The sequence below is a fragment of the Macaca fascicularis genome, chromosome 2, assembly GCF_037993035.2.
Source record: "Macaca fascicularis isolate 582-1 chromosome 2, T2T-MFA8v1.1".
Classification (NCBI taxonomy): Eukaryota; Metazoa; Chordata; class Mammalia; order Primates; family Cercopithecidae; genus Macaca; species Macaca fascicularis.
Genome location: NC_088376.1, coordinates 190849355 through 190874351, shown reverse-complemented (window position 1 = coordinate 190874351; position 24997 = coordinate 190849355). Strand labels below are relative to the sequence as shown.

At 36.1% G+C, this 24997-nt stretch overlaps 2 protein-coding genes and 1 pseudogene across 16 annotated transcripts in view; 1 reads left to right on the top strand and 2 right to left on the bottom strand.

Annotated features, from left to right (window-relative positions):
- The window catches only part of LOC135964368 (uncharacterized), a 94981-nt gene that overhangs the window by 26500 nt on the left and 43484 nt on the right, over positions 1 to 24997 (bottom strand). The window lies entirely within an intron of this gene.
- Positions 1 to 24997, top strand: part of ZNF654 (zinc finger protein 654) — an 82633-nt gene that overhangs the window by 19362 nt on the left and 38274 nt on the right. For 8 of the 15 annotated variants that reach the window (XM_045385307.2, XM_065539290.1, XM_065539293.1 and 5 more), the window contains exon 2: positions 8151 to 8296. The exons of the other annotated variants lie outside the window; for them this stretch is intronic. In XM_045385307.2, the coding sequence (XP_045241242.2) occupies positions 8151 to 8296 (146 nt within the window). The remainder of the gene's footprint in view (positions 1 to 8150; positions 8297 to 24997) is intronic. 15 annotated transcript variants of the gene reach the window in all.
- LOC107128838 (chromobox protein homolog 5 pseudogene) lies at positions 16098 to 16874 on the bottom strand (annotated as a pseudogene).

Here is a 24997-nt window from a genome sequence, read left to right as displayed (position 1 = left end):
CTAATTCTGGAATCCCTATATTAGCAAGTATAATACTTATTACATTTGAAACTTTTGTGAGTATCTGACTGATTTCTTTGTTAAACTAGTAGGGTTTTGATACATATTCTTTCCTCTTGGATGGAATTAATTCCTATAACATTATTTAATTTCATTCCTTCTTGTGCATGTTCATTATCTTCTATTAAATCAGCTGGTGTGAATGAAGGGGGTAGACCCTCTGCTTTGCATAGAAAAATAAAACTACTTCATTTTATTTTTGAAATTTCTAACAAGGTGAATGATTTTCAAATCAGTAACTAACTGTGGTTAAAAGTATTAAAGCCCAAAACAGGTAGGGAAAGCTGATAGGGTATTTTAAATAAGTTTAAATCTCATCCCAGGATACGGGGGAGGGGTGGGACAGGAAACACTTTATTTAAGATTTGAAGATACAAATAACTGAAGACATGCTGTTAGTCTAAATATGGGGAAATATTCTGTTTTTCAAAAAGGTAGGTTATGGGAACAGATGACCACTAAAAGTAATATAATGTTGAGCAAAATTATTGATGGTTAGAAAGGTAGCTCTTCATTTCTAGCCATCACTATGGGTTCATTAAATCAGGTCATTCCAAATTTTTGTTTCTACTTTAAAAAAATGGATTACTGGTAATGGATATGAGAGAGATGACAGACTCAGCATATATGGATTTCAGCATGGTTTTGTATACAGAATTTCTCATGGTATTCTTATAGATAGATAGGGAGATGGGGGATGGATTAGTATTAGTAACTGACTTAACACTCTTGCCTAAAGAATACTGATTAATGGTTCTAAGGTTAGCTAAGGAACTGAACTTGGTACTATTATAAATATCTCTGTGTGAATTTTTTTTGTATACAACTTTTATGATAAAATAAAAAACTAACTTTTCAGATTTATAGGTGTCACAAACTGGGAGGAAATGCTAATGTACTGGCTAAAAAGGCAGTGTTGAAGGTTTGGGCTGAAACTTAAGAATGGGAAAAGTGAGAGGATTAACGTACAATTATACCATAAAAAATCAACTATAAAAAGTTATGGGATCTATATGAAAAACTATTTTTGCTGAGTCAACCTAAAGTAACTTCAAACTAAATTAATATTATCATAGAGTCAAAAACAGGGAGATGATAGTCCAACTTATTCTGACTAGAGTTAACTGAAGTCTTATGTTACATTTTGGGAGCTTTATTTAAGAGGAACATGCACATTTTGGAGCACAGACAGATATGCTAATGAGAACTAAAAATTTTGTAGACTATGGAGAAATAGTTAAAATGATGAAAGGATAGCAGATATTTAATCTAGGCAGAGACTATAATAAAGATGTATCTGATAGCTGCCTTATAATATTTGATGGGATATTGCATGTTTTATTTACATAATTTTAAAACTTCAAACTAGAACTGATAGATGGATGTCACATCTGTTTTTGCTTCATAATGAAGAATCTTCTAATAAAGATGTCTGTAAAGTTAAGTAAATTGTCATTTGAGATGGTGCATTCCCCATCAGTAACAGTATTCATGTTGGTTAACTCTCTGGGAGTGATACTGTAATGGGTATTTTTGCTCTGGTTGGTAGGTTGGACTAGATAATCTTCAAGATTCCTTTTAACAGTATGATTGTATGGAATATTAATATTTTAGAGAGATGTTTACTCCATTTTCCATTTTGAAAAGGTTTTGTCTTATTACATTTACAGAACCTATCAAATACATTAATGTTGTATAAATACCAGCTTTTAAAGAGTAGTGAGTTGAACAGTATGCTTTACTAAGCCCCCAAAAGTACCAGGTTTTAGTTGCTTGCTACTGTAGATTATGTTCTTTGCAGATTTCCAACAACTTTTAACTTGGAATGTATTTCTAAACCATTTTGGTGTTTTTTTTTTTTTTTTTAAACATGACTTTTAGATTTCCATTACATGATTATCCTGATAGAAAAGGTCAAATTGACAAGTGACTCTCTTTTTTCCAAACAATTTATCTTTTTCATTCTCCAGGGAGAATTGTAAAAACAGTGAGTCTTCAGGTATCTGTTCAGGCATGTAGCATTTTATTTATATTGCCGTATGTAGGATATGCTTTGTTTGTCAGATGAGTATCGAACTAAATAGCTGAAACTCAGCAGTCGTTTTCAGATTTTATTTAGGAGTGATCTGTTTGCTTGCTAAAAGTGAGTAAAATTTGTTGTAATTAATCATACTTGGAAACAAATAATGAACCAGTTCTTAATGATGTAATGAAATTGTCACTAAAGCAAGCTTGATTTTGTCATTTTCTTTTCTTAAAACAAGGTGCACTAGTAATGGTGCACTTTATATCCGTACCATTTTTATATCTGAAAGCTCTTGTTTGTTACATGCCAGAAATTATCGTATATTTTAATATATGTCTTACTTAAATTTTCAGTAGGCCTGTGATTAAAGTGATATTAAATTCATTTTATAGGTAATTTAGAATAGAAGTTTAATGACTTTGCTAAGGTTACCAGCTAATGAGTGACAGAGCTGGAATTCAAACCTAGGTCTGTCTGCTTCCAAAGCCTATACTCTTTCCATTCTGCTGCCAATTTACCTGCTTTATTTTTCCATCTGACTCTTAAAATAATACCTACAGGCAAGGGCAAATCTTGAGGTGCAAATAGGCAATAAAGTGGAAAAAGTAAATGTAGAAATCTGCTTATGTTATCAAATAACATCCAGAAAATCTATAACAACATTGAAATTTGAGAGAAAAGGATGAACAGATAGATTTGTTTTAAATAAAAACTGAACTAATTTTAGACTTACAGAATACAGTACAGCTATCAAGAACGGGAGAGTAACATTGGTACAATAGTCACAAAATTGTAGACCTTTTCATATTTTTCCACTAATGTTCTTTTCCAATTCCAGGATGTTATCCATGATCTCACATTGTATTTAGTTGTTTCTCCTTAGTCCCTTCCAAACAGTTCCTCAGTCTTTCCTTGCCTTTGCTTGCCATTTTTGAAGAACACTGATCAGTTATTAATATTTTTTAGAATATCCCTCACTTTGGGTTTGTCTGATGTTTTCTTGTGACTGGAATCAGTCTGTGCATTTTTGGCAGAAGTACCACAAAAATGGCATTGTGTCTTTCTCAATGTATTGTTATGAAGAGATTCATGATAATAGTGTATTTTATTATATAGTTCACAGGTGATATTTACCTTGATGGCTTTAAGTTTATGTTTGTGAGGATTTTCCACTCTAATGTTACTGTCTATGTATCTGTTGATAAATGTCTTGGGGGAGATACTTTGAGACTGCAAATCCTGCTTCTCCTCAAACTTTCACTCATTATTAACATCAATGCATGGATGTTGTCTGCAACATTTGTCATTGTGGTGTCTGCCTAGTGGTGCTTCTCTGTCTTTTTCCTTCTTTCACTGTAAGAAACAGCTGTTTCATTGCTAACATTTATTATTTGTATATGTATGGACTTACATATATTTTATTGTATGGATTAAAGTCCAATGCTATCATTATTTTGTTGTTCAAGTTGTGCCAGCTTTAGCCTTTTGGAGCTCTTTCAGGTTGACTCCCATATTCTCATATCCTGTTGTTTTCACAGCATTTCTCTACTTTCTGGGAACACAAGATGTTCCAGGCTCATCTTGTGTTTTCCCTATCCCAGCTCTGGAATCAACTGCTTTGTTCATTTTATTGGAGAATGGTGTTTAGAGACCAAGATTTGGGCACTAAGTGTGTTACTGTTACTGTAGAGTCATTGCTTCTAGGATCTCTCAATGGATAGCTAAGAAATATTTTTATATATACAACTACATTACATATGAATAACATAAGCATACTCAAGGGCGTAAGACTAACCTAATGTGTTTTAAAACATTTTAGGTATTTAGAAAATTAGCAAACTTATCAGGGCACAGATTGTATTAGTCTGTGTTCAACACATTCCTACAGGTGTGTATCACAGCCATTCTTTGACGCTCCTAAAATGGAGAGTCATTGTGACATATCTTCTGGTTTGTTAATTTTTTTTTTTTTTTTAAGACAGTCTCACTTTGTCGCCAGGCTGGAGTGCAGTGGCGCGATCTCGGCTCACTGCAACGTCTGCCTTCCAGTTCAAGCGATTCTCCTGCCTTAGCCTTCCAAGTAGCTAGGACTACCGGCGCGTGCCACCACGCCCAGCTAATTTTTGTATTTTTAGTAGAGACAGGGTTTCACCATGTTGGCTAGGAGGGTCTCGATCTCTTGACCTTGTGATCCGCCCACCTCGGCCTCCCATAGTGTTGGGATTACAGGCGTGAGCCACTGTGCCTGGCTTGTTAATCAGTTTTTAAAAGTGACTGGGTTCGCTGTAAACAAATGATGAACTTAATATTAGTGAACAGCTTGACTGACACCTATGAACTGTGAGGTGTTTGAGGTAAGGAAAGTTGATGACAATGGGAGTCTTCAGGGAGGAGAGAATAACAGGGATGTGAATAGCCAACTAATAGAAATAAAGACATGCTTGATACTGTGTTAATGATCTAGTCTGTTAATATGGGTTTAGATATGAAGATCATTGTTTGCTTAGTGACAAACTAATGTTTGGTAGTTTTCTTTGTTATATTACAAAAAAGGAGAGGTCAATTAAGAAACAGATACCGATATTTTAGTTGATCACTTTATATGTTTAAATAGTTGTATATTACTTAGGCTGCCATAAGAAAATGCTGGGTGGCTTAAACAACATAAATTTATTTTCTCACAGTTCTGGAGACTGGAAGTCCCAGATCAGGATGGCAGCATGGTCATGTTCTGGTGAGGGCTCTTTTCATGGCTTGCAGATGACCTGTTCTTGCTGTGCTCACATGGCCATTCTTTGGTGAATGTGCATAGAGAAAGAGAGAGGTCTTTCTGCCTCCTCCTTTTCTTCCCTCCCCCTCCTCACTCCTCCTCATGCCTCTCACTCTTCCTCACTCCTCCTCCCTCTTCCTCACTCCTCCTCCCTCTTCCTCCTCCTCACCACCAATTCTACTGGAATAGGATTTCACCTTTATGACCTCATTTAAACTTAATTACTTCCTCAAAGCCCTATCTTCAAATACAGTCCCACTGAGGGTTAGGGCTTCAACAAATGAATTTTAGGAGGACAAAATTCAGTCCTTAACAATTTAGATGATGTATTTTAGGGTTCCTAAATGATTTAATGTAATTTTAACTTAATAGTTTTATATTAAGTTTACATTTTGACAGTTTTGACTGACAAGTCTTCTCTCATTCTCACATTAATTTACCTTGGTCAATTAAGATATGACATTTTATAGTATATACTATATCCCATTTAGAGCAGAGTATATGCTCTTGAAAGTGCTGCCGGATTATTAGAATAGTCTAACATCTTTCTTTGGCATCAGCTCTGTCCTCTTCAACTCCCTTTATATCATAGCATGCATCTGGCTTTGGCTACTGCTTCTGTCAGCAGTATTCCTATAATTTCTGTAAATATTCACTACAGTAATGTTTGTTATGTTCTTCAAAATAAGAAAAGGGTTTCCACAATCCATAAAGATTGCTGGCCTTAATCTTCTGCTACTTAGACGATTTTCTTTAAAAGGTTAGAACTGTAGTAAGAGTGGGTTTTTAAGATCTTGGAAAACACTATTCTTATATGTTTGCAGCAGCTTCAGCGTTATCCTGGCCACCATTATGTTAATGGCAACCTACTAGAATACCAAAAAAGAAAGAAAGTGAAAGATGTGCTTACTGCCTTGTGGCCTGGTAGAACACACAGATTAGCTGAGTGCCCATGATAGCTCTCATAGCACAGGAAAAAAATTTCATTTTAATAGGGCACTGTAATGTACTTATTTTATATATAGAGAGAAAATATTTCAAAGAGAAATAGTGTTATAATGAATTACAGTGCCTGACATGACATTAAACAATGTAAGATGGTATCTAAATTTCAGTTGATTTTGTTTATGTCCCTTTCAGGGTATTGTAGCAAACCTAATGGAGGTGTTGTCCACAAGGACTTGTATTGTGTTAGGTTTGGGCTCAGCTAGACCAGGCAATGCATTGGTAGCTGAATCTGAATGAATGAAGGAATCTATAATGAGAACAGAACCTGAGAAAGTAGAAAGCTTCTCTTCTAAGGAGATAAACCCAACCCATAAATAGGGAGCAGGTAAGGTTGCAAGTAGACATGGACTGTGAACAAGAAAAATATGAGGCTGTCGGGTACCTATTTTTTATGTGGCACCAGAGTAGGGGTTTGGTAACCAGGGAAAGGCAATAAAGCTAGTCAGGGACTTCAGGGAAGAGCAAATTTAGAGCCAGGTTACAAATGTTTTTTCTAACATTCCTCCTTTTTTCATCTGTACTGATGACAGCATAGTTAGTAGTGGTTTTTACTTTCCAGCTAGTGAGAACTGCAAGATCCAGACGAGATACAAGTTCAGAAACAATCTCCTTTAGCTTTCTTTTTTATCTGTATGTGTTCCCAGAAACATTGGAAAGATGTATGAGTACCTGGTATTGCTATTGGGAATTGTCGAGAACTGTGAAGAGTGAGCTTTTATCCAAGTTTGTCTGCCACAGTTTTACAGGTGCTGGCAGAAGACACGAAACTCTTGAGTCAGAGATAATGGACTTTATTAATCATGGCACAGCAAGCAGCATGAGTTTCATGTTTATGATGGTGCCCCTCGCTACCTCAAGTCTCATACAGTTGACATGGTAGCCCAAGTGGATGCTACACTTAGCAGGTTTTCATCACAGTTGAGGAACCTCAAGTTTAAGGAACCCTAATCTTTTACAATGGTCTGCAAGCATATCTGCCTGAGCTTTGCCCTAGAGGGAGACAATGTCTTTATTATACTGGATATAAAGTGGTTCTCTGCTCTGGAGGGAGACATCATCTCTGTTTTTCAAGGCTGCTTGCTATAAATGTCTTCAAAAAGATAAAGTCAGCTAGGGCTTTTTGAAAAATTGTAGAAATGTGAGAGACCCATGGAAAATTGTCTCCCAGTAGGAAGTGATTAGTGTGAAAAGTCTTTTCAGCTCTGACTGTTCTTGCCTTTTGTATTCTAGTTTTCTTAGCTTATATATCAGGAGTCAGCAAACTTTTTTCTGTAAAAGGACAGACATTAAATATTTAAGGCTTTGTAAGCCATATTCTTTCTGTCACAACTACTGAACTCAGTTGTTGTAGCAGGAAAGCAGCCATAGACAAACATAAATGGATAAACCTGGTTGTGTTCCAATAAAACCTTATTTGTAGATATTGAAATTTGAATTTCATATAATTTTCACATATCACAAAGTGATTTGTTTTTCCAGCCACTTAAAAATGTAAAATCACTTTTACGTCGTGGATGTACAAAAACAGGTGGCAGGCCAAATCTCGCCTGAAGGCAGTAGTTTTAGATGAATTTTGTTAATATAATATATTGTTTTAATATAGCATTCTTGCAACATAGCAATTGATGTTTCTAAAATGTTTTCTCATAAATTACCCCAATTTGGCTTCAGAGAGCATTTCATCTCCATTTTATAGTAAGGAAACTAATGCATTGAGAAGTAAGATGACCTGTTGACCTACCCAGATTAATAAAACTAATTAAGTGACAGAGCCGAGACTGACTGTATTCTGGACTCTTCCCCATAATATGGTACAGGTTAAATATTCATAATCAGAGTATCATGTCATATATCTTTTGTTGCCGGAATATTCATTTATTGCCAGAATTCTTAGAGCCTTATAATAATGATAATGATAATGCATGATCATTTCTAATTTTATTACTATATTCTACTTGCTAGCTATTTTAATATTGAATATTATTTTCACTAAAGCTGGACATGGGAGATAAAGGGCATTAGTTAACAAAATTTGGTAAAAAAGCAATGGCAGTTGAATAGTACAGACATTCATACACTATATTTTACATCTTTTCAAAGATAATAATTGATTTTATTTTCAGATATATGTCATGAAAATAAACAGTATAGAAGATCCCTCCCTCCAGTCACCTGTGTTCCTGCTGAACTAATATTTTAATTTATCCAGTAACTTTTATGCAAATTTTTAAACTCGAGATGTTGAGAACATTTTCTGTAGTAATATCTGGATTGCTTCCCTGTCAGGTGGTTGAAGATTATGCTGGAAGATGGCAGGTCCCTTTGCCACAGCTTCAGGTTCTTCAGACTGCACTTTGTTGTTTTACAACAGCCAGTGCATCATTCCCAGATGAATGTGAGCACGTACAATATGTTTTGAGTAGCCTTGCTGTGTAAGTACTTTTTACTTCTTATAAATGCATTATTTTTCTTGATGTGTTTGAGAATTTGTTTTTGATAATTTCTTCTGAAGAAGAAACCTTTCCTAAATTATCCCCGCAAAAAGTAATGTTTATTTTTTCACTTAAGTATTCAGGTTTAATTTTGAACATGTAACCATAATTTTACTGTAAGTTTTAATAGTGAAATGGAATTTTGATTTACAGATTCCTCTGGTTGCTACAAGCACTTTACTTTTCTTTTTAATTCTCCATATTGCCTTGGGGAGCTCTAATGGTAAGTCCCAGAATACAGCAGTTTAGGCTATGATAGATAGTGAGCAGAGAGAGCTTACATCAGGCCAGAAGGAGGTTAGGAAAATCCTGTTTGTTTGTTTTGTTGTTGTTGTTCTTCCTTTTTTTTTTTTTTTTTTTTTTTTGAGACGGAGTCTCGCTCTGTCACCCAGGCTGGAGTGCAATGGCACGATCTCTGCTCACTGCAAGCTCCGCCTCCCAGGTTCACACCATTCTCCTGCCTCCGCCTCCTGAGTAGCTGGGACTACAGGCGCCCTCTACCACGCCCGGCTTTTTTGTGTTTTTAGTAGAGACGGGGTTTCACCGTGTTAACCAGGATGGTCTCGATCTCCTGACCTCGTGATCCACTCGCCTAGGCCTCCCAGAGTGCTGGGATTACAGGCGTGAACCACTGTGCCCGGACCATTGTTTTGTTTTTTTGAGACAGAGTCTCTCTGTCACCCAGGCCAGAGTGCACTGGTGTGATCTTGGTTCACTGCAACCTCTGCCTCCCAGGTTCAAGTGATTCTTATGCCTCAGCCCCAGAGTACTTGGGACCACAGGTGTGCACCACTACGCCCAGATAATTTTTGTATTTTTAGTGGAGATGGGGTTTCACCATGTTGGCCAGGCTGGTCTTGAACTCCTGACAGGTGATCTGCCCACCTTGGCCTTCCAAAGTGCTGGGATTATAGGCGTGAGCCACCACTCCCGGCTGAAAATCCTGGTTTTTAAAAAATGCTTACAGAGAACTTCAAATTAAAGATTAAAAACTGAACATTTGTGATTATCCCTTCTGCCCTCCTAAGAACCCACTAAAACTATAGTAAAGAAGTAAAAGAGAGAAGAGAATGAAAATAAATAGAGAAAGATTATCAGTGAATGAATGATTTCTACAGTTTTCTGGGGGACAGAAAGCAGATAGAGGAATGGTCATTGAAACACAGCAGAGCAAGTCAGTTTCATCTGTTACTTATTTATACCTCAAATTGTACTCACACCACAACAGTGGCTTATAAAATCACTTATCATTACAAATTGCAATAGAAAGTGTCAAGAGTATGTCTCATAGGATAAGTATTATTATGTGAAACATTTATTTTGAGGAGGATGCAGATAAAGAAATTAATTACAATTTTTTTATTTAGTTCAATCACCTCACGTTGGGGTGGGGCAACAGCATTAGAGGTTGAGTATCCCTAATCTGATAATCCAAAATCTGACATCTAAAATGCTCCAAAATTCACAACTCTTTGAGTGCTAACATGATACTCAAAGGAAATGCTCATTGGAACATTACAGATTTCAGATTTCTGGATTAGGGATGCTCAATCAGTAAGTATAAATATAAATACTACGAAATCCAAAACCCAAACACTTCTAATTCTGAGCATTTCAGATAAGGGATACTCAGCCTATACTACTTTTTGATTTCCTCTATATAAATTAACCCTGGAATAATGACCTTTGCGTTCTGGCATTTACAGATTCCTCATTGAGGCTGCTAATTCCTTAATTACTCTAAAGAAAAATTCATCAGCCAAGAAACTCCAGACTCATGCTCATAGGGCTCCCAATTATTTATATATGGCCTGATTTTTACATATTAATATCTAAGAATCATCAGATATTCAAAAATGCCTTCAGTATGAAAAAATGCAATGAAAAAGTGAAAAATAATTTTGAAAGAAACAGTGTTAATGTTGAAAATAAAAATGAAATATAAAATCTATAATTAGCATTTCTAGAGAGAATTGAGAAGTTATGTGCAACATTAAAATCATCAATATCATGCTGTGTGAAAGGAATAATGACATATGAAAAATGAATTTGAAATTAAGAAAATATGATGGTTAAAATTTAAAGTTCTGTAGGAAGGTTGGAATACGTAAAGCTGAAGCAGTAATCCAGAATATAAAACAAAACCAAAGAGAAATTTAAATGTGTGCGTGTACATTGTGCCTCTTTAAAAATTGATTTGTATATATTTAAAATTGTAGGACGGAAGGAGAGTTTAGAATGTATTATTTAGATTTGTAAGAGTGAGGCAGTTAAAAAAAAAAAACCTTTATTGATGGATGGATGGATGGATGGATGGATGGATGGATGAATGAATGGATGAATGGAGTCTGGCTCTGTTGCCCAGGCTAGAGTGCAGTGGCATGATCTTGGCTCACTGCAGCCTCCTTCTCCTGGGTTTAAGCAATTCTCCTGCGTCAGCCTCCTGAGTAACTGGGATTACAGGCATCCATCACCATGCCTGGCTAATTTTTTGTATTTTTAGTAGAGATGGAATTTCACCATGTTGGCCAGGCTGGTCTCGAGCTCCTGACCTCAGATGATCTGCCCACCTCAGGCTCCCAAAGTTCTGGGATTACAGGCGTGAGCTACCACGCCTGACCTAAAAAAAAAAAAAAAACTGTATTAAAAATACTATATTTATTTTGTGATGCTGGAAGGAATATGTGAATGTATTTGTATTTGAACTTTTTGATTATACCTGACAAATCTTACTCAAGCTTAAGTATTTAAAAAAAAAAAAAAAAAAAGGCCAGGCGTGGTGGCTCACGCCTGTAATCCCAGCACTTTGGGAGGCCGAGGCGGGTGGGTCACGAGGTCAAGAGATTGAGACCATCCTGGCCAATGTGGTGAAACCCTGTCTCTACTAAAAATACAAAAAATTAGCTGGTCGTGGTGGCAAGCGCCTGTAATCCCAGCTACTTGGGAGGCTGAGGCAGGAGAATCACTTGAACCCAGGAGGCAGAGGTTGCAGTGAGCTAAGATCACACCATTGCACTCCAGCCTACATATACAGTGTTTATATTTCTACATTAGTGTATAGTCATGTCATAGGCCTTTACATTCATTCACCATTCACTCACTGACTCACCCATAGCGACATCGTTCTTGCAAGCTCCATTCATGGTAAGTGGCCTATACACATAAACAGCTTTTATATTTTACACTGGGGTGTCCAATCTTTTGGCTTCCCTGGCCACACTGGAAGAACAAGGATTGTCTCGGCCCATATATAAAATAAGTAACACTGATGACAGCTCGTAAGCTAAGAAAAAAAAAATTGCAAAAAGATTATGTAATGTTTTAAGAAAGTTCACGAATTTGTGTTGGGCCTCACTGAAAGCCACCTGGGCTGCACGCAGGCTGCAGGTTGGACAAGCTTGTTTTATACTGTATTTTTACTTAGTTTTCTGTGTTTAGACACACAAATACTATTGTTACAGTTGCCTATGGTATTCAGTACAGTAACATGCTATACAGGTTTGTAGCCCAGGTGTGTGGTAGACTATACCATTTAGGTTTGTGGAAGTACATTCAGTGATGTTCACACAAGGACAAAATCACCTAATGATGCATTTCTCAGAACATATCCCCAGCCGTACTATGTTGGCTGCCCCATCAGAACCATAGAAGTGTTGGAGAGAGAAGTAATTTCCTTAAAGAATTGGTTATGTAGAGAAAAATAATAAACAAAAAAATAATAACACAACAAAGAAAATGTTTACATTATTTTGCAGATTACCAAAACTGTTTCAGTTATTCTCTACTGATTTTTGAAGAAAATAAGTATTAAAAGAAATTATTCGTAAGCAAGAAGTATTACTGTTTCAGGCATTTTTTCCCTCTTTCATCTATATAATCTTTGCTAATTTTAGTGTTGTTATGTGAAAATTCTTATAAAACTTTCAAAAGTTCTTTGGTTATATGTCATTTATTGACTTCTCTTGCACTGCCTGCTAGCTGAAATGATTTGGCCGTGTCCCCACCCAAATCTCATTTTGAGTTGTAGCTTCCGTAAACCCCATGTGTCATGGAAGGGACCCGATGGGAGGTAATTGAATCATGGGGTCAGGTTTTTCCTGTGCTGTTCTCATGATAGTGAATAAGTCTCATGAGATCTGATGGATTTATAAAGGGCAGTTCCCCTGCACACGCTCTCTTGCCTGCCAACATGTAAGACATGCCTTTGTTCCTCCTTCGCCTTCTGCTGTGGCCTCCTCAGCCATGTAGAACTGTGAGTCCCATTAAACCCCTCTTTTTCTTCATAAATGACCCAGTCTCGGGTATTTCTTCATAGCAATATGAAAATGGACGAATACACTAGCTTTTCGACTACTGCCCATGTAAAAAATAATGTGTTAAGCAGAAGCAAATCTTATCTAAGATGTTCAATATAAGTCAAAAGAAATACGTTATGTTGATGACTTACTAAATAGTAAGATTTCTTAGAAGGAAAACTTTTTGCATTATTTGTATTTACTTTACAGAGAAGTTAATTATATTTTCCATACCAGAAGAAAAATGGGGAAATAGCAACATGTTAGTTCTACTAAAAGAGTAGTCAATCTACAACAGTATGTCATTTTATTTAAATATTTAATCAAAAAATTTTTCTAACAATTACTGCATAACTATTTATTCTGTAAAGCTCTGCTTGCTTCTAGGGATAAAAGAGAATATAAGATAGATAAATTCTCGTTCTCAAAGATGTTACAGAGCTAAGAGATATTATATTAAACAAGCAGTTACACTTTTATATAATGGTAGTTAGGAGGGAATTACAGGGTGCAATGAGAGGGGATAACAGGGACTTGACCTGTCTTGGAGGTCAGTGAAAATGTGCTGGGTGAGCTAACTTGCTGTACTCTGAAGGAATGACAGGAATAACTTAGATGAAGGAGCAGAAGAGCCTCTTAGGGATGGCAAACAGAATGTTTAAGGCACCTGGATATTAACAGATTTCAATATATTTATTATCTGTTTTTACAGTTCTTTTGATTTGTATCATGACTTTAAGTTTTTTATTTGCTTGACATATGAAAAAATGAGGAGACTGTCTTTTATATATGTATAACATTTACAAATAAAATATGTTATATGGAAAAATTGTAAGTTACTATATTCTCTGGCAGTATTGTCTGGTATATATGTCCACCTTAGTAAAAGCCTTTATCTACTTTGAATTATACTTATGTATTGATCTGCCTTCTATCAGCTGGGAGACTTGAAAAATTAGAGTTTTGCTAGTGTTGTCTACAGGGAAGGAAAGTGGATTCTGCTTTTATTTATACCTGAGTGTTATTTCCAATGTTACAGAAATAAAAAGTCATGTGGTGAATTGTCTTAAATCAGCTAATTATAATTCTGTCTACCTTTACCTGGGTTGACTGTCCTTCTAAGCTGTATTTTCTAAAGAAACAGAGATTTTGCTTTGTGCATATGGACCTCAAACTCATTCTTTGCAGATAAGAAAACCGAAGCCTGAGAAGTTGGGGGACTTTTGCAAATTGAGTTAATTAAGTTGTTACTGGTTTTTTCCCTCTTGCCTTGTTTTAGATTGGTTAAATACTGGTTCCTAAGTTAAGTTTCACAGGTGGAACAAAGTCAAACACTCTGAAACTAAGTGGACTTTCAGGCAGAAAACATAAACTTTATAAGTTTTACATAAAAGAAAAGCACATTTTAATGCTGCCTTCACAACCTCCTTTTACCCAACAGGAAGGAAATGTTCATAGATTTCAGCATTCCAGGCAGAGGTGAGTTATAGCACAGCAGGTATTTGCCTGACGGCCACTAGGTCCACAAGAATCACTGGAGGAACTAGTTCAGCTAGTAGTATTTGGTGTGTGCACTGGCAAAGACTAAAAGGTGTATTGGCAAGTTGTCTAAGAGAGAAGACCAAATGTTCTTGTCTTCATGGAGCTAAGTGGGTATAATCAGTCTCTTATTTTGAGTGGCTAGATCATCTTGGACTAGACTACACATGTAATGTTTAGATCACTGATATTTTCTGATTATGTTGCTAAATTGTACTGTATTTCAAACACAGCATTTATGCCTAGCCTAACTTCAGTCTTTACTCTATAATCAAGTTTTACTTGGTTGCATTTATAATTTAAGTCTAGGCTTTCAACTAATTTAGGAAATGGCTTGGAAATACAGGAAGAAAGTCTAATTATAAAGGTACATTTGTTTTTTGTGGGGTCTGGACCCCACAAAAGGTGTTTGTCTTGTAGGGTTCAATGAGTATTGCCCATCTCCACAGCACATAGCACTCTTACTACTTCCTGACTCGTTACATTGACGAACACTTATTCAGCACCTTAACCAATTTTGTATCTACTGTCTTTACTAATCATTTGTGACATGTGAACTTGGTCATTTTAAAGAAAAATCTAGGCCATCCAGCCCTCTATCTCTTTGTCTTCTCTCTCTGAGGAAGAGATAATTATATATATATATATATATATATATATATATATATATATATATATATATATTTGAGGCAGTTGGTGGTCTTAATTCTTTTCTCTTACTAAACTTCATGAGATGGTTTTGTTCTTCCCTATTACACTAGAATATTTTGTTTATAGAATTTGTTGTAGCTAAAGTCAATATTAAAAAATTCTTAGTGCATTTGTTTATATTGGCCATCGTTAGAAACTTAGTATTGCATTTGGTCTTAGTTGTGACGAGCATCTTTTCCCCTGTAATTTTGGTCTTCATTGCTCCCTTTATTGATTTTGGAGTAAAGTGGTTGGTACTATAGTTGTTTTATGGGCAAAGAGATAGATTACTAATTGGTATATTTGTGTTGGCAGGGATGGAAAGTGATCAGGGAAAAGAAATACCCTGTTCCCACCCACATTACTATATATATCAGAATCTAGAGGACTGTACATGTGTCATTTTGGAAAATGGTATTTATTGTTTTTCTATTCTGAAGGAAGGAAAGCTTGATAGTTCTCTTGGTCAGTGTGGATATACAAAAATTAAAGCAAAAAGCAGTTGACTACAACCTACTATTAGAAAGATCTTTATTCTTTAAAAGTTATTCTTTAAAGGATGTATATAGTCATTATGAATGGTGTAAGTACGTTTGAATTTTTTTATTTTGAATGGCTTAACCTTGTACTAAGTCAGATCATTTAAAAACTATGTATCTGAACTTTTTTTTTAAACTTCCTTCCCACTAATATTTTTGGTTTATAGAACTACAATATTATACTGGCAGCTTTTACTGTGGAATGAAGAAAAAAGAAAAAAAATTACATGAAATGCTTCTGTAATTATAAAATTGACAAAATTTTGCTCACTGCTTCTTACAAAGAAAACTTACGAGAAACTATCCCAGGATTAAGGCGCTGGAAGAATTTCTTCCAAGTTTGCTATATAAGAAGCAATGAACAGAATTATAGAATTCAAAATATTTAAGCAAATCATATATTTTTAGTAATTTATTGGTTGAAGCTTATTAGCTATAGTTTTCTTAAGCTATGGTACCTTGAAAAGGTTTTCCCTTTTAATTTTGGAATTGAGGTTAATGAACAATTTGCTCCTTGTTTTGTAGGGAATGATTTTCAATGAATTCACTTTTGTTTCCTTTTTTAGTTTTTCCCCCTATGAATAGGACTATCAGTATGTTAAAGAGAACCAATACTAGCTTTTCTCCTGTGGAGCACAGTGATAAGCACATTTTTTCAACGACGTGTTTAGGATAGAAAGGGGTGTGGGGAGAAGGGAAGAGACAGGAATGTGAATGTATTATGTACTAAGAGAAGTGACAGGGATCACCCCCTCCTTTAGCCCTTTGCTGTTTTTTCCTCTTTGTTTTCTGCATCCTCAAGGTATGCATGCAACATCAGTCTCTCTTCATAAAATGCTGTCATAGTTTTGTAGACATTTCACATTAGCTTCTTTTGCAAGAACCAGGTCTGCTTCATCTATCTTTCCATTTCATTAAAAACATAAATCGCCACAGGAATCTGTTGCCCCAATAATCTTTTCTGGTTCTAGTCTTATCTCAAAGCCCCGAGCGATATCATTGCTCTGTTCTCTTTTTTGGACTTGGTACTGTCAGCACAGTTTGAGAAATTGGATTTCCTTGCTACTTTCTGACTTCTCCCCAGGTTTGTTATTTTAACCCTCCTTCATCATCTTAAACTTTTTTGTAAACTAAGAAATGAGCTAAAGGCAATCCAAGTTTTTCTCAGATTCCCAAGTATTGTGCTCCTCAGAAAAGCCTTTCCACATCAGTAGATACTCCATTTGCCCCTTAACTACATGCGTGTCTAGTACCTTCTCCACAGTGTACTCTCCATTCTCTGACGAACTGTCAGCTGTGTGCTTGGTTTTCTTTCCCATGTTGCATTGTTCCACCTGAAGGACTAAGGCCACTGCATCCCAGATACCCCCAGTTTGTTCTTTCCCTCTGGGCTATCAGTAGTGGCCTCCCCTCCCGGGTCTAGGGCTTGGCAGACTGACCTTCATTTTCTTTTTGATTAAGATATATTTCAGTCAAGATTCAGTTAGGTAAATGTAAACCATGCTAGATAATTCAGTAGAAGGAACTTACTCATAGAATCACTTTTAAAGGTGTTAGATGATCTGAGAGAATAGACAGGAGATGGTGAACCTGGACAATGGCAATTGTGGCAAGTTGCTGTTAGCTCTAGAAATGGAGGGACAAAGGAAAAAGAAAGTATTACTAGAGCCCACACACAGGAGATAGTTGATGAGAGGAAGCAGCACTGATTTGTGGGAGAGGGTACCTCTGAAGAGATAGAACTACTGCTATAGAGGATCCTAAAGCTGAGGGGTTAGGGGAGAAAGACCCTCGTTTCTCCTTCCTCCTGACTTCTGATTTCTACCGCTGACTCCCTTTAGCCAAACCTAACCAGAACCCAAAGACCTTTGTTTTGAAAGAGATTTCCACTGATTATTGAATTTTACATTGGCCATTTTTTTTTCTTCCCATACTTTAAGTCCATCCAGTGTCTTCTGGCCACATTTTCTTGTGATGAAAAATCTGCTTTTTATCTGGTTCCCTGAATATAACGTACACTTTTAGGGGCTTGCTTTTAAGATTTCATCTTTATCACTTTTCATTTTTAATTTTTGAGTAGGTAATACATGTTCATGGTTCAAAATGCAAAAAGTATAGAGTGTACAATGAGATACCCTTGCCATTTACATCTACCTGTCCCCTAGTTTCCTAGTTTCTGTTTCTGTAGCCATCCAGTGTACTTATTTTCATGAATTTTCCTTTCAGATGTATAATGCATATATAAGAAAAAAAAACCCATATTCTCAATTTAGACAAATGCTAGTATACTACACACACAGTTTTGTATCTCCGTTTTTCACTTAGATATCTTTCCCCATCAGCATAGAAAGAACACTGGTCATCACATTGGCTGTAGAGTATTTCACTCTTATGTGTATATCAAAATGTAATTAAACCAGCCCCTTACTAATAGATACTTAGTTTTTGTTTCAATCTTTTGCTGTTACCAACAACTGTTTAATGAATTACCATGTATGAGCGGAATATGTACAAGGATATTTGTATATCCTAGATGTATCCGAGGAGTAGAGTTAATTGCTTGATGAAAGAGTATAATTTATCAGTTATCATACATTTATACAAAGAATATAATTTGTCACTTTGGTAGATACTGCCAAATTTCCTCTGTAAAGGTTGAACCGGTTTACATTTTTGCCAGCAATGTAAGAGAGTAACAATTTTCTCACACCTTTGTTAACAGTGTTTTTTTTGTTTTTGTTTTTTGTTTTTTAATAATGAGAGACTTTAACACCCCACTGTCAATATTAGACAGATCAATGAGACAGAAGGTTAACAAGGATATCCAGGACTTGAACTCAGCTATGCACCAAGCAGACCTAACAGACATCTACAGAACTCTCCACCCCAAATCGACAAAATATACATTCTTCTCAGCATCACATCACACTTATTCCAAAATTGACCACATAGTTGGAAGTAAAGCACTCCTCAGCAAATGTAAAAGAACAGAAATCACTATACTGTCTCTCAGACCACAGTGCAATCAAATTAGAACTCAGGATTAAGAAACTCACTCAAACCGCTCCACTACGTGGAAACTGAACAACCTGCTCCTGAATGACTACTGGGTACATAACAAAATGAAGGCAGAAATAAAGATGTTCTTTGAAACCAATGAGAACAAAGACACAACATACCAGAATCTCTGGGACACATTTAAAGCAATGTGTAGAGGGAAATTTATAGCACTAAATGCCCACAAGAGAAAGCAGGAAAGATCTAAAATTGACACCCCAACATCACAATTAAAAGAACTAGAGAAGCAAGAGCAAACACGTTCAAAAGCTAGCAGAAGGCAAGAAATAACTAAGATCAGAGCAGAACTGGAGGAGATAGAGACATAAAAAATCCCTCAAAAATCAATGAATCCAGGAGCTGGTTTTTTGAAAAGATCAACAAAATTGACAGACCGCTATCAAGACTAATAAGAAAAGAGAGAAGAATAAAATAAACGCAATAAAAAATGATAAAGGGGATATCACCACCGATCCCACAGAAATACAAACTACCATCGGAGAATACTATAACCACCTCTATGCAAATAAACTAGAAAATCTAGAAGAAATGGATAAATTCCTGGACACATACACCCTCCCAAGGCTAAGACAGGAAGAAGCTGAATCCATGAATACACCAAAAACAGGCTCTGAAATTGAGGCAATAATTAATAGCCTACCAACCAAAAAGAGTTCAGGACCAGACGGATTCACAGCCGAATTCTACCAGAGGTACAAAGAGGAGCTGGTACCATTCCTTCTGAAACTATTCCAATCACCAGAAAAAGAGGGAATCCTCCCTAACTCTTTTTATGAGGCCAGCATCATCCTGATACCAAAGCCTGGCAGAGACACAACAAAAAGAGAATTTTAAACCAATATCCTTGATGAACATTGATGCAAAAATCCTCAATAAAATACCAGCAAACCGAATCCAGCAGCACATCAAAAAGCTTATCCACCACAATCAAGTTGGCTTTATCCCTGGGATGCGAGGCTTGTTCACCATAAGCAAATCAATAAACTTAATCCATCATATAAACAGAACCAAAGACAAAAACCACATGATTATCTCAATAGATGCAGAAAAGGCCTTTTACAAAATTCAACAGCCTTTCATGCTAAAAACTCTCAATAAACTAGGTATTGATGGAACTTATCTCAAAATAATAAGAGCTATTTATCACAAACCCACAGCCATTATCATACTGAATGGGCAAAGACTGGAAGCATTCCCTTTGAAAACTGGCACAAGACAGGGATGCCCTCTCTCACCACTCCTATTCAACATAGTGTTGGAAGTTCTGGCCAGGGCAATAAGGCAAGAGAAAGAAAGAAAGCGTATTCAATTAGGAAAAGAAGTCAAATTGTCCCTCTTTGCAGATGACATGATTGTATATTTAGAAAACCCCATCGTCTCAGCCCCAAATCTCCTTAAGCTGATAAGCAACTTCATCAAAGTCTCAGGATAAAAAATCAATGTACAAAAATCACAAGCATTCCTATACACCAGTAACAGACAGACAGCCAAATCATGAGTGAACTCCCATTCACAATTGCTTCAAAGAGAATAAAATACCTAGGAATCCAACTTACAAGGGATGTGAAAGACCTCTTCAAGGAGAACTACAAACCACTGCTCAACGAAATAAAAGAGGACACAAACAAATGGAAAAACATTCCATGCTCATGGATAGGAAGAATCAATATTGTGAAAATGGTCATACTTCCCAAGGTAATTTATAGATTCAATGCCATCCCCATTAAGCTACCAATGACTTTCTTCACAGAATTGGAAAAAACTACTTTAAAGTTCATATGGAACCACAAAAGAGCCTGCATTGCCAAGACAATCCTAAGCCAAAAGAACAAAGCTGGAGGCATCACACTACCTGACTTCAAACTATACTACAAGGCTACAGTAACCAAAACATCATGGTACTGGTACCAAAACAGAGATACAGAGTAGTGGAACAGAACAGAGCCCTCAGAAATAACACCACACATCTACAACCATCTGATTTTGACAAACCTGACAAAAATAGGAAATGGGGAAAGGTTTCCCTATTTAATAAATGGTGCTGGGAAAACTGGCTAGTCATATGTAGAAAGCTGAAACTGGATCCCTTCCTTACACCTTATACAAAAATTAATTCAAGATGGATGAAAGACTCAAATGTTAGACCTAAAACCATAAAAACCCTAGAAGAAAATGTAGGCAATACCATTCAGGTCATAGGCATGGGCAAGGACTTCATGACTAAAACACCAAAAGCAATGGCAACAGAAGCCAAAATTGACAAATGGGATCTAATTAAATTAGAGAGCTTCTGCACGGCAAAAGAAACTACCATCAGAGTGAACAGGCAACCTGCAGAATGGGAGAAAATTTTTATGATCTACCCATCTGACAAAGGGCTAATATCCAGAATCAACAAAGAACTTAAACAAATTTACAAGAAAAAATCAACCCCATCAGAAAGTGAGTAAGGATATGAACAGTGTGGTGATTCCTCAAGGATCTAGAACTAGAAATACCATTTGACCCAGCCATCCCATTACTGGGTATATACCCAAAGGATTATAAATCATGCTGCTATAAAGACACACACACACGTATGTTTATTGCGGCACTATTCACAATAGCAAAGACTTGGAACCAAACCAAATGTCCATCAATGATAGACTGTATTAAGAAAATGTGGCACATATACACCATGGAAAACTATGCAGCCATAAAAAAGGATGAGTTCATGTCCTTTCTAGGGACACAGATGAAGCTGGAAACCATCATTCTGAACAAACTGTCGCAAGGAGAGAAAACCAAACACCGCATGTTCTCACTCATAGGTGGGAATTGAATAATGAGAACACTTGGACGCAGGGTGGGGAATATCACACACCGGTTCCTGGGGTGGGGTGGGGAGAGTGGGGAGGGATAGCATTAGGAGATATACCTAGTGTAAATGACGAGTTAATGGGTGCAGCACGCAAACATGGCACATGTATACATATGTAACAAACCTGCATGTTGTGCACATGCACCCTAGAACTTGAAGTATAATAATAAAAAAAACTTTATTATGACAATTTTCAAATATACTTGAAAGTAAAAGTAGTAGAAGCAACTATCACCCAGCTTCAACAGTTACCGGTATATTGTCAATCTTGTTTCAGGTATATTTTCCCACTCCTTACCCACTGCTAGTTATCTTTGTTTATGTAAAGCTTTATTAAACAGTATAAATTCCATATAATTCACCCACTGTCAGTTTATAATTCAGTGATTTTTTGGTAAGTTTTATAGAGTTATGCAACCATTACCACAATCCAGTTTTTCATTTTCATTGCCCCAGAAAGCTCCCTCATGCACATTTGCAGTCAGTCCCCAGTGCCTACCCAGTCCAAGGCAACTACTGCTCTGCTTTCTGTCTCTATAGAGTTGTTATTTCTAGACATTTCATATAAATGATATCATACGATATGCAGTCTTTTGGATACTTTCACTTAGAGCAAGTGAAAATATTGAAAAATAGTTTTGTGAAATAGTCATGTAAAATAGTCTTTTAAATGACTATTTTTCGCTTAGAATAATGTTCTTGAGGTTTACCTATGTTATAGCGTTTATCAGTAGCTCATTCCTTTTTTGCTGCATAGATTTCAGTATATGGATATATTACATTTTATTTGTACATTCAGGAATTGATGGCTGCTCAGATTACTTCCAGTTTTGGGCTATGACATGTGTGTATGTGTTTTAATGTGGCCACATCTTTTCATTTCTTTTAGGTAGATACCTAGGCATAGAATTGTCAGATGTATGATTAGTTTATGTTTAGCGTGTTGTAAAACTCTTACTCTATATCCAAAGTGACTGTAAGATTAAAATTCTAACCAATTTCCTACTGAGGTAGCAGTTTCTTTACATCTTCACTAATACGTTTTTATCTTTTTCATAATAACCATTCTAATGGTTGTACAGTAGAATCTCATTTTAGTTTTAATTTGCATTTCCTCAGTGCTGTCGTTGGTAAGCATCTTTTTGTGTGCTTTGCTATTTTATATTTTCTTTGACAAAATCTATCAATTTTTTTGATCAGTTTTAAATTGTATTATTTGTCATCTTACTGAGCTCTAAGAATTCTTTATGTATTCTGGATATACACTCTTTATCAGATACATGATTTTTGATTTATCCCACTATATCTTGTCTTTTCATTTTCTTATTGGTGTCTTTTGAAGTTTATTGCTGGTTTTAAGAAATTTGGTTGTAATGTGTTTTGTGTCGTTTTCTTCATGTTTCTTGATTTTAAGCTTCTTGGATCTGTGGGCTTATAATTTTTGTCAACTTTTGGAAATTTCCTCAAAAAACTTTTTTTAGAAACCACTATTATGTTTTTCTTCAGGGATGCTACCTGAAGGGGAACAACAGCTGTCCTGCAGCTCATTAATAGCTCTAGTTGTTTTTTGTCTTTCTCTTTTATTTTAAATAGTTTTCTATTGCTATACCTTTGTTTTCCCAGTATAATATTATCTTCTATAATGTCAAATTTGCTGTTAATACCATACAATGTATTTTTCATTTCAGACATTATGTTTTTTACGTGCAAAAGCTTGATGAAGTTCTTTTGTTTCTTCCATTTATTTACTTAACATGGTTAATCTTTTCTCTACCACTGCGGTTCACAAACTATGGCCCATGGGCCAAATCCTAAAATAATATCTGGCAATTCAGTCTCTACTCTAAACCCAACATACAGTGCAAGAATTTGAAGCCAGTGGTGCACTGAATATCATGATAGCAACAACAAAACCCATATTCAGTTTAACTTCTGATTGGTTTTACTCATATGCTCCACAATAAAGCCCTAGCAGAAGACAAGACATGCCTCTTTCTAGTCATAAATGCTGTTTACTTCAACCTCTACTGTCTTTTTTTTTTTTTTTTTTAAATAGTAATTTCAACTTTTAGTTTAGATTCTGGGAGTATGTGTGCCAGTTTGTTGCATGGGTATACTGCTGAGGTTTGGGATATGAATGATCCCATAACCCAGTGGTAAACATAGTAACCATTAGTTATTTTTTAAATCCTACCCCCTGCCCCAGTAGTAGTCTCCAGTGTCTGTTGTGCCATCTTTATGTCCATGAGTACAAAATGTTTAACTCCCACTTACAAGTGAGAACATGTGTTATTTGGTTTTCTGTTCATGCGTTAATTCACTTAGGATAATGGCCTTATATAATGAAGCCCAGCTTTCAAAAACCAGAAATTATAGACATATTAAAAAAAAAAAAAAAAGAGAGAACCACTATTAAGAGATAAAGCAATCAGTAGAGCCAGATCCCAGATATAAAGGCTATTGTGGAAAAGACAGAATACATTTGAGCAGACTGGAAATTTTGGCACAGAGATGGAAACATTAGGGAAGATTCAAATGGAAATTCTGGAAATACACACAGTAACAGATGAAGAATGGCTAAGACCTTCAGATTCCTTAGTAGACTTAATGCAGCTAAAGAAAGAATGAACCTTGAATGTAGATTCATAGAAATACTCAAACTAAAAGGCAAGGAGAAACAGAACAGAGTGTCTAAGAATTTAGGAAAATCTAAAACTGTCTACTAGAATCTCAGAAGATAAAATGAGGCAGAATAATATTGACAAAATAATGGCATGAATTTTCTTAAAATAATGAAAAGGATCCAGCTACAGAAACTAGAACACAAGTAGGTCAAAGTAAGAAGAGAAAAAAAGACATTATCCAAAGAAGAGTGAAGATAATGTGTAGCAGACATCTCTTTAGAAATTACAAGCCAAAACACAATGAAGTGACAACTTTAAAGTGATGAAAGAAAAAAGAAGTATTAACTTTTTTTTTGAGATGGAGTCTTGCTCAGTCTCCCAGGGTAGAGTGCATTGGTGCCATCTTGGCTCACTGCAACCTCTGCCTCTCAGGTTCAAACAATTCTCCTGCCTCAGTCTCCCAGGTAGCTGGGATTACAGGTGCCCGCCACTATGTCTCGCTAATTTTTATATTTTTAGTAGAGACAGGATTTTGTCATGTTGGCCAGGCTGGTCTCAAACTCCTGACCTTAGGTAATCTACCCGCCTCGGCCTCTGCTGGGATTACAGGCATGAGCCATCACACCTGGCCAGACTTTCAGTTTGAGAAAATATATTTCTAAAGTAAAAGAGAGAGATGTATCTAGAGAGATGTATCTAATCAAAAACTGAGGTAATTCATTTCTGGCAGGCCTGAACTACAAAAAACGTTAAAGGGAGTTCCATAAGCAGCACCAGATGCTAGACAGAAATTTGGATGCATCTAAGGAAATAGAGCTGAAAATGGTAAATAAAAACTGAAGATAAATATCAAATTAAATTTTTCTGATTTTTAAACACTGTAAAACATAACTGATGGTCTAAAGCAGGGGTTGACAAAACAGTTTTTAAAAGGGCTATTTTAGACTCATGGACCCTAGTGTCTCTGTTTGTAACTACTCACTTTTGCTCTTGTAGCAAGAAAGCAGCCATAAACA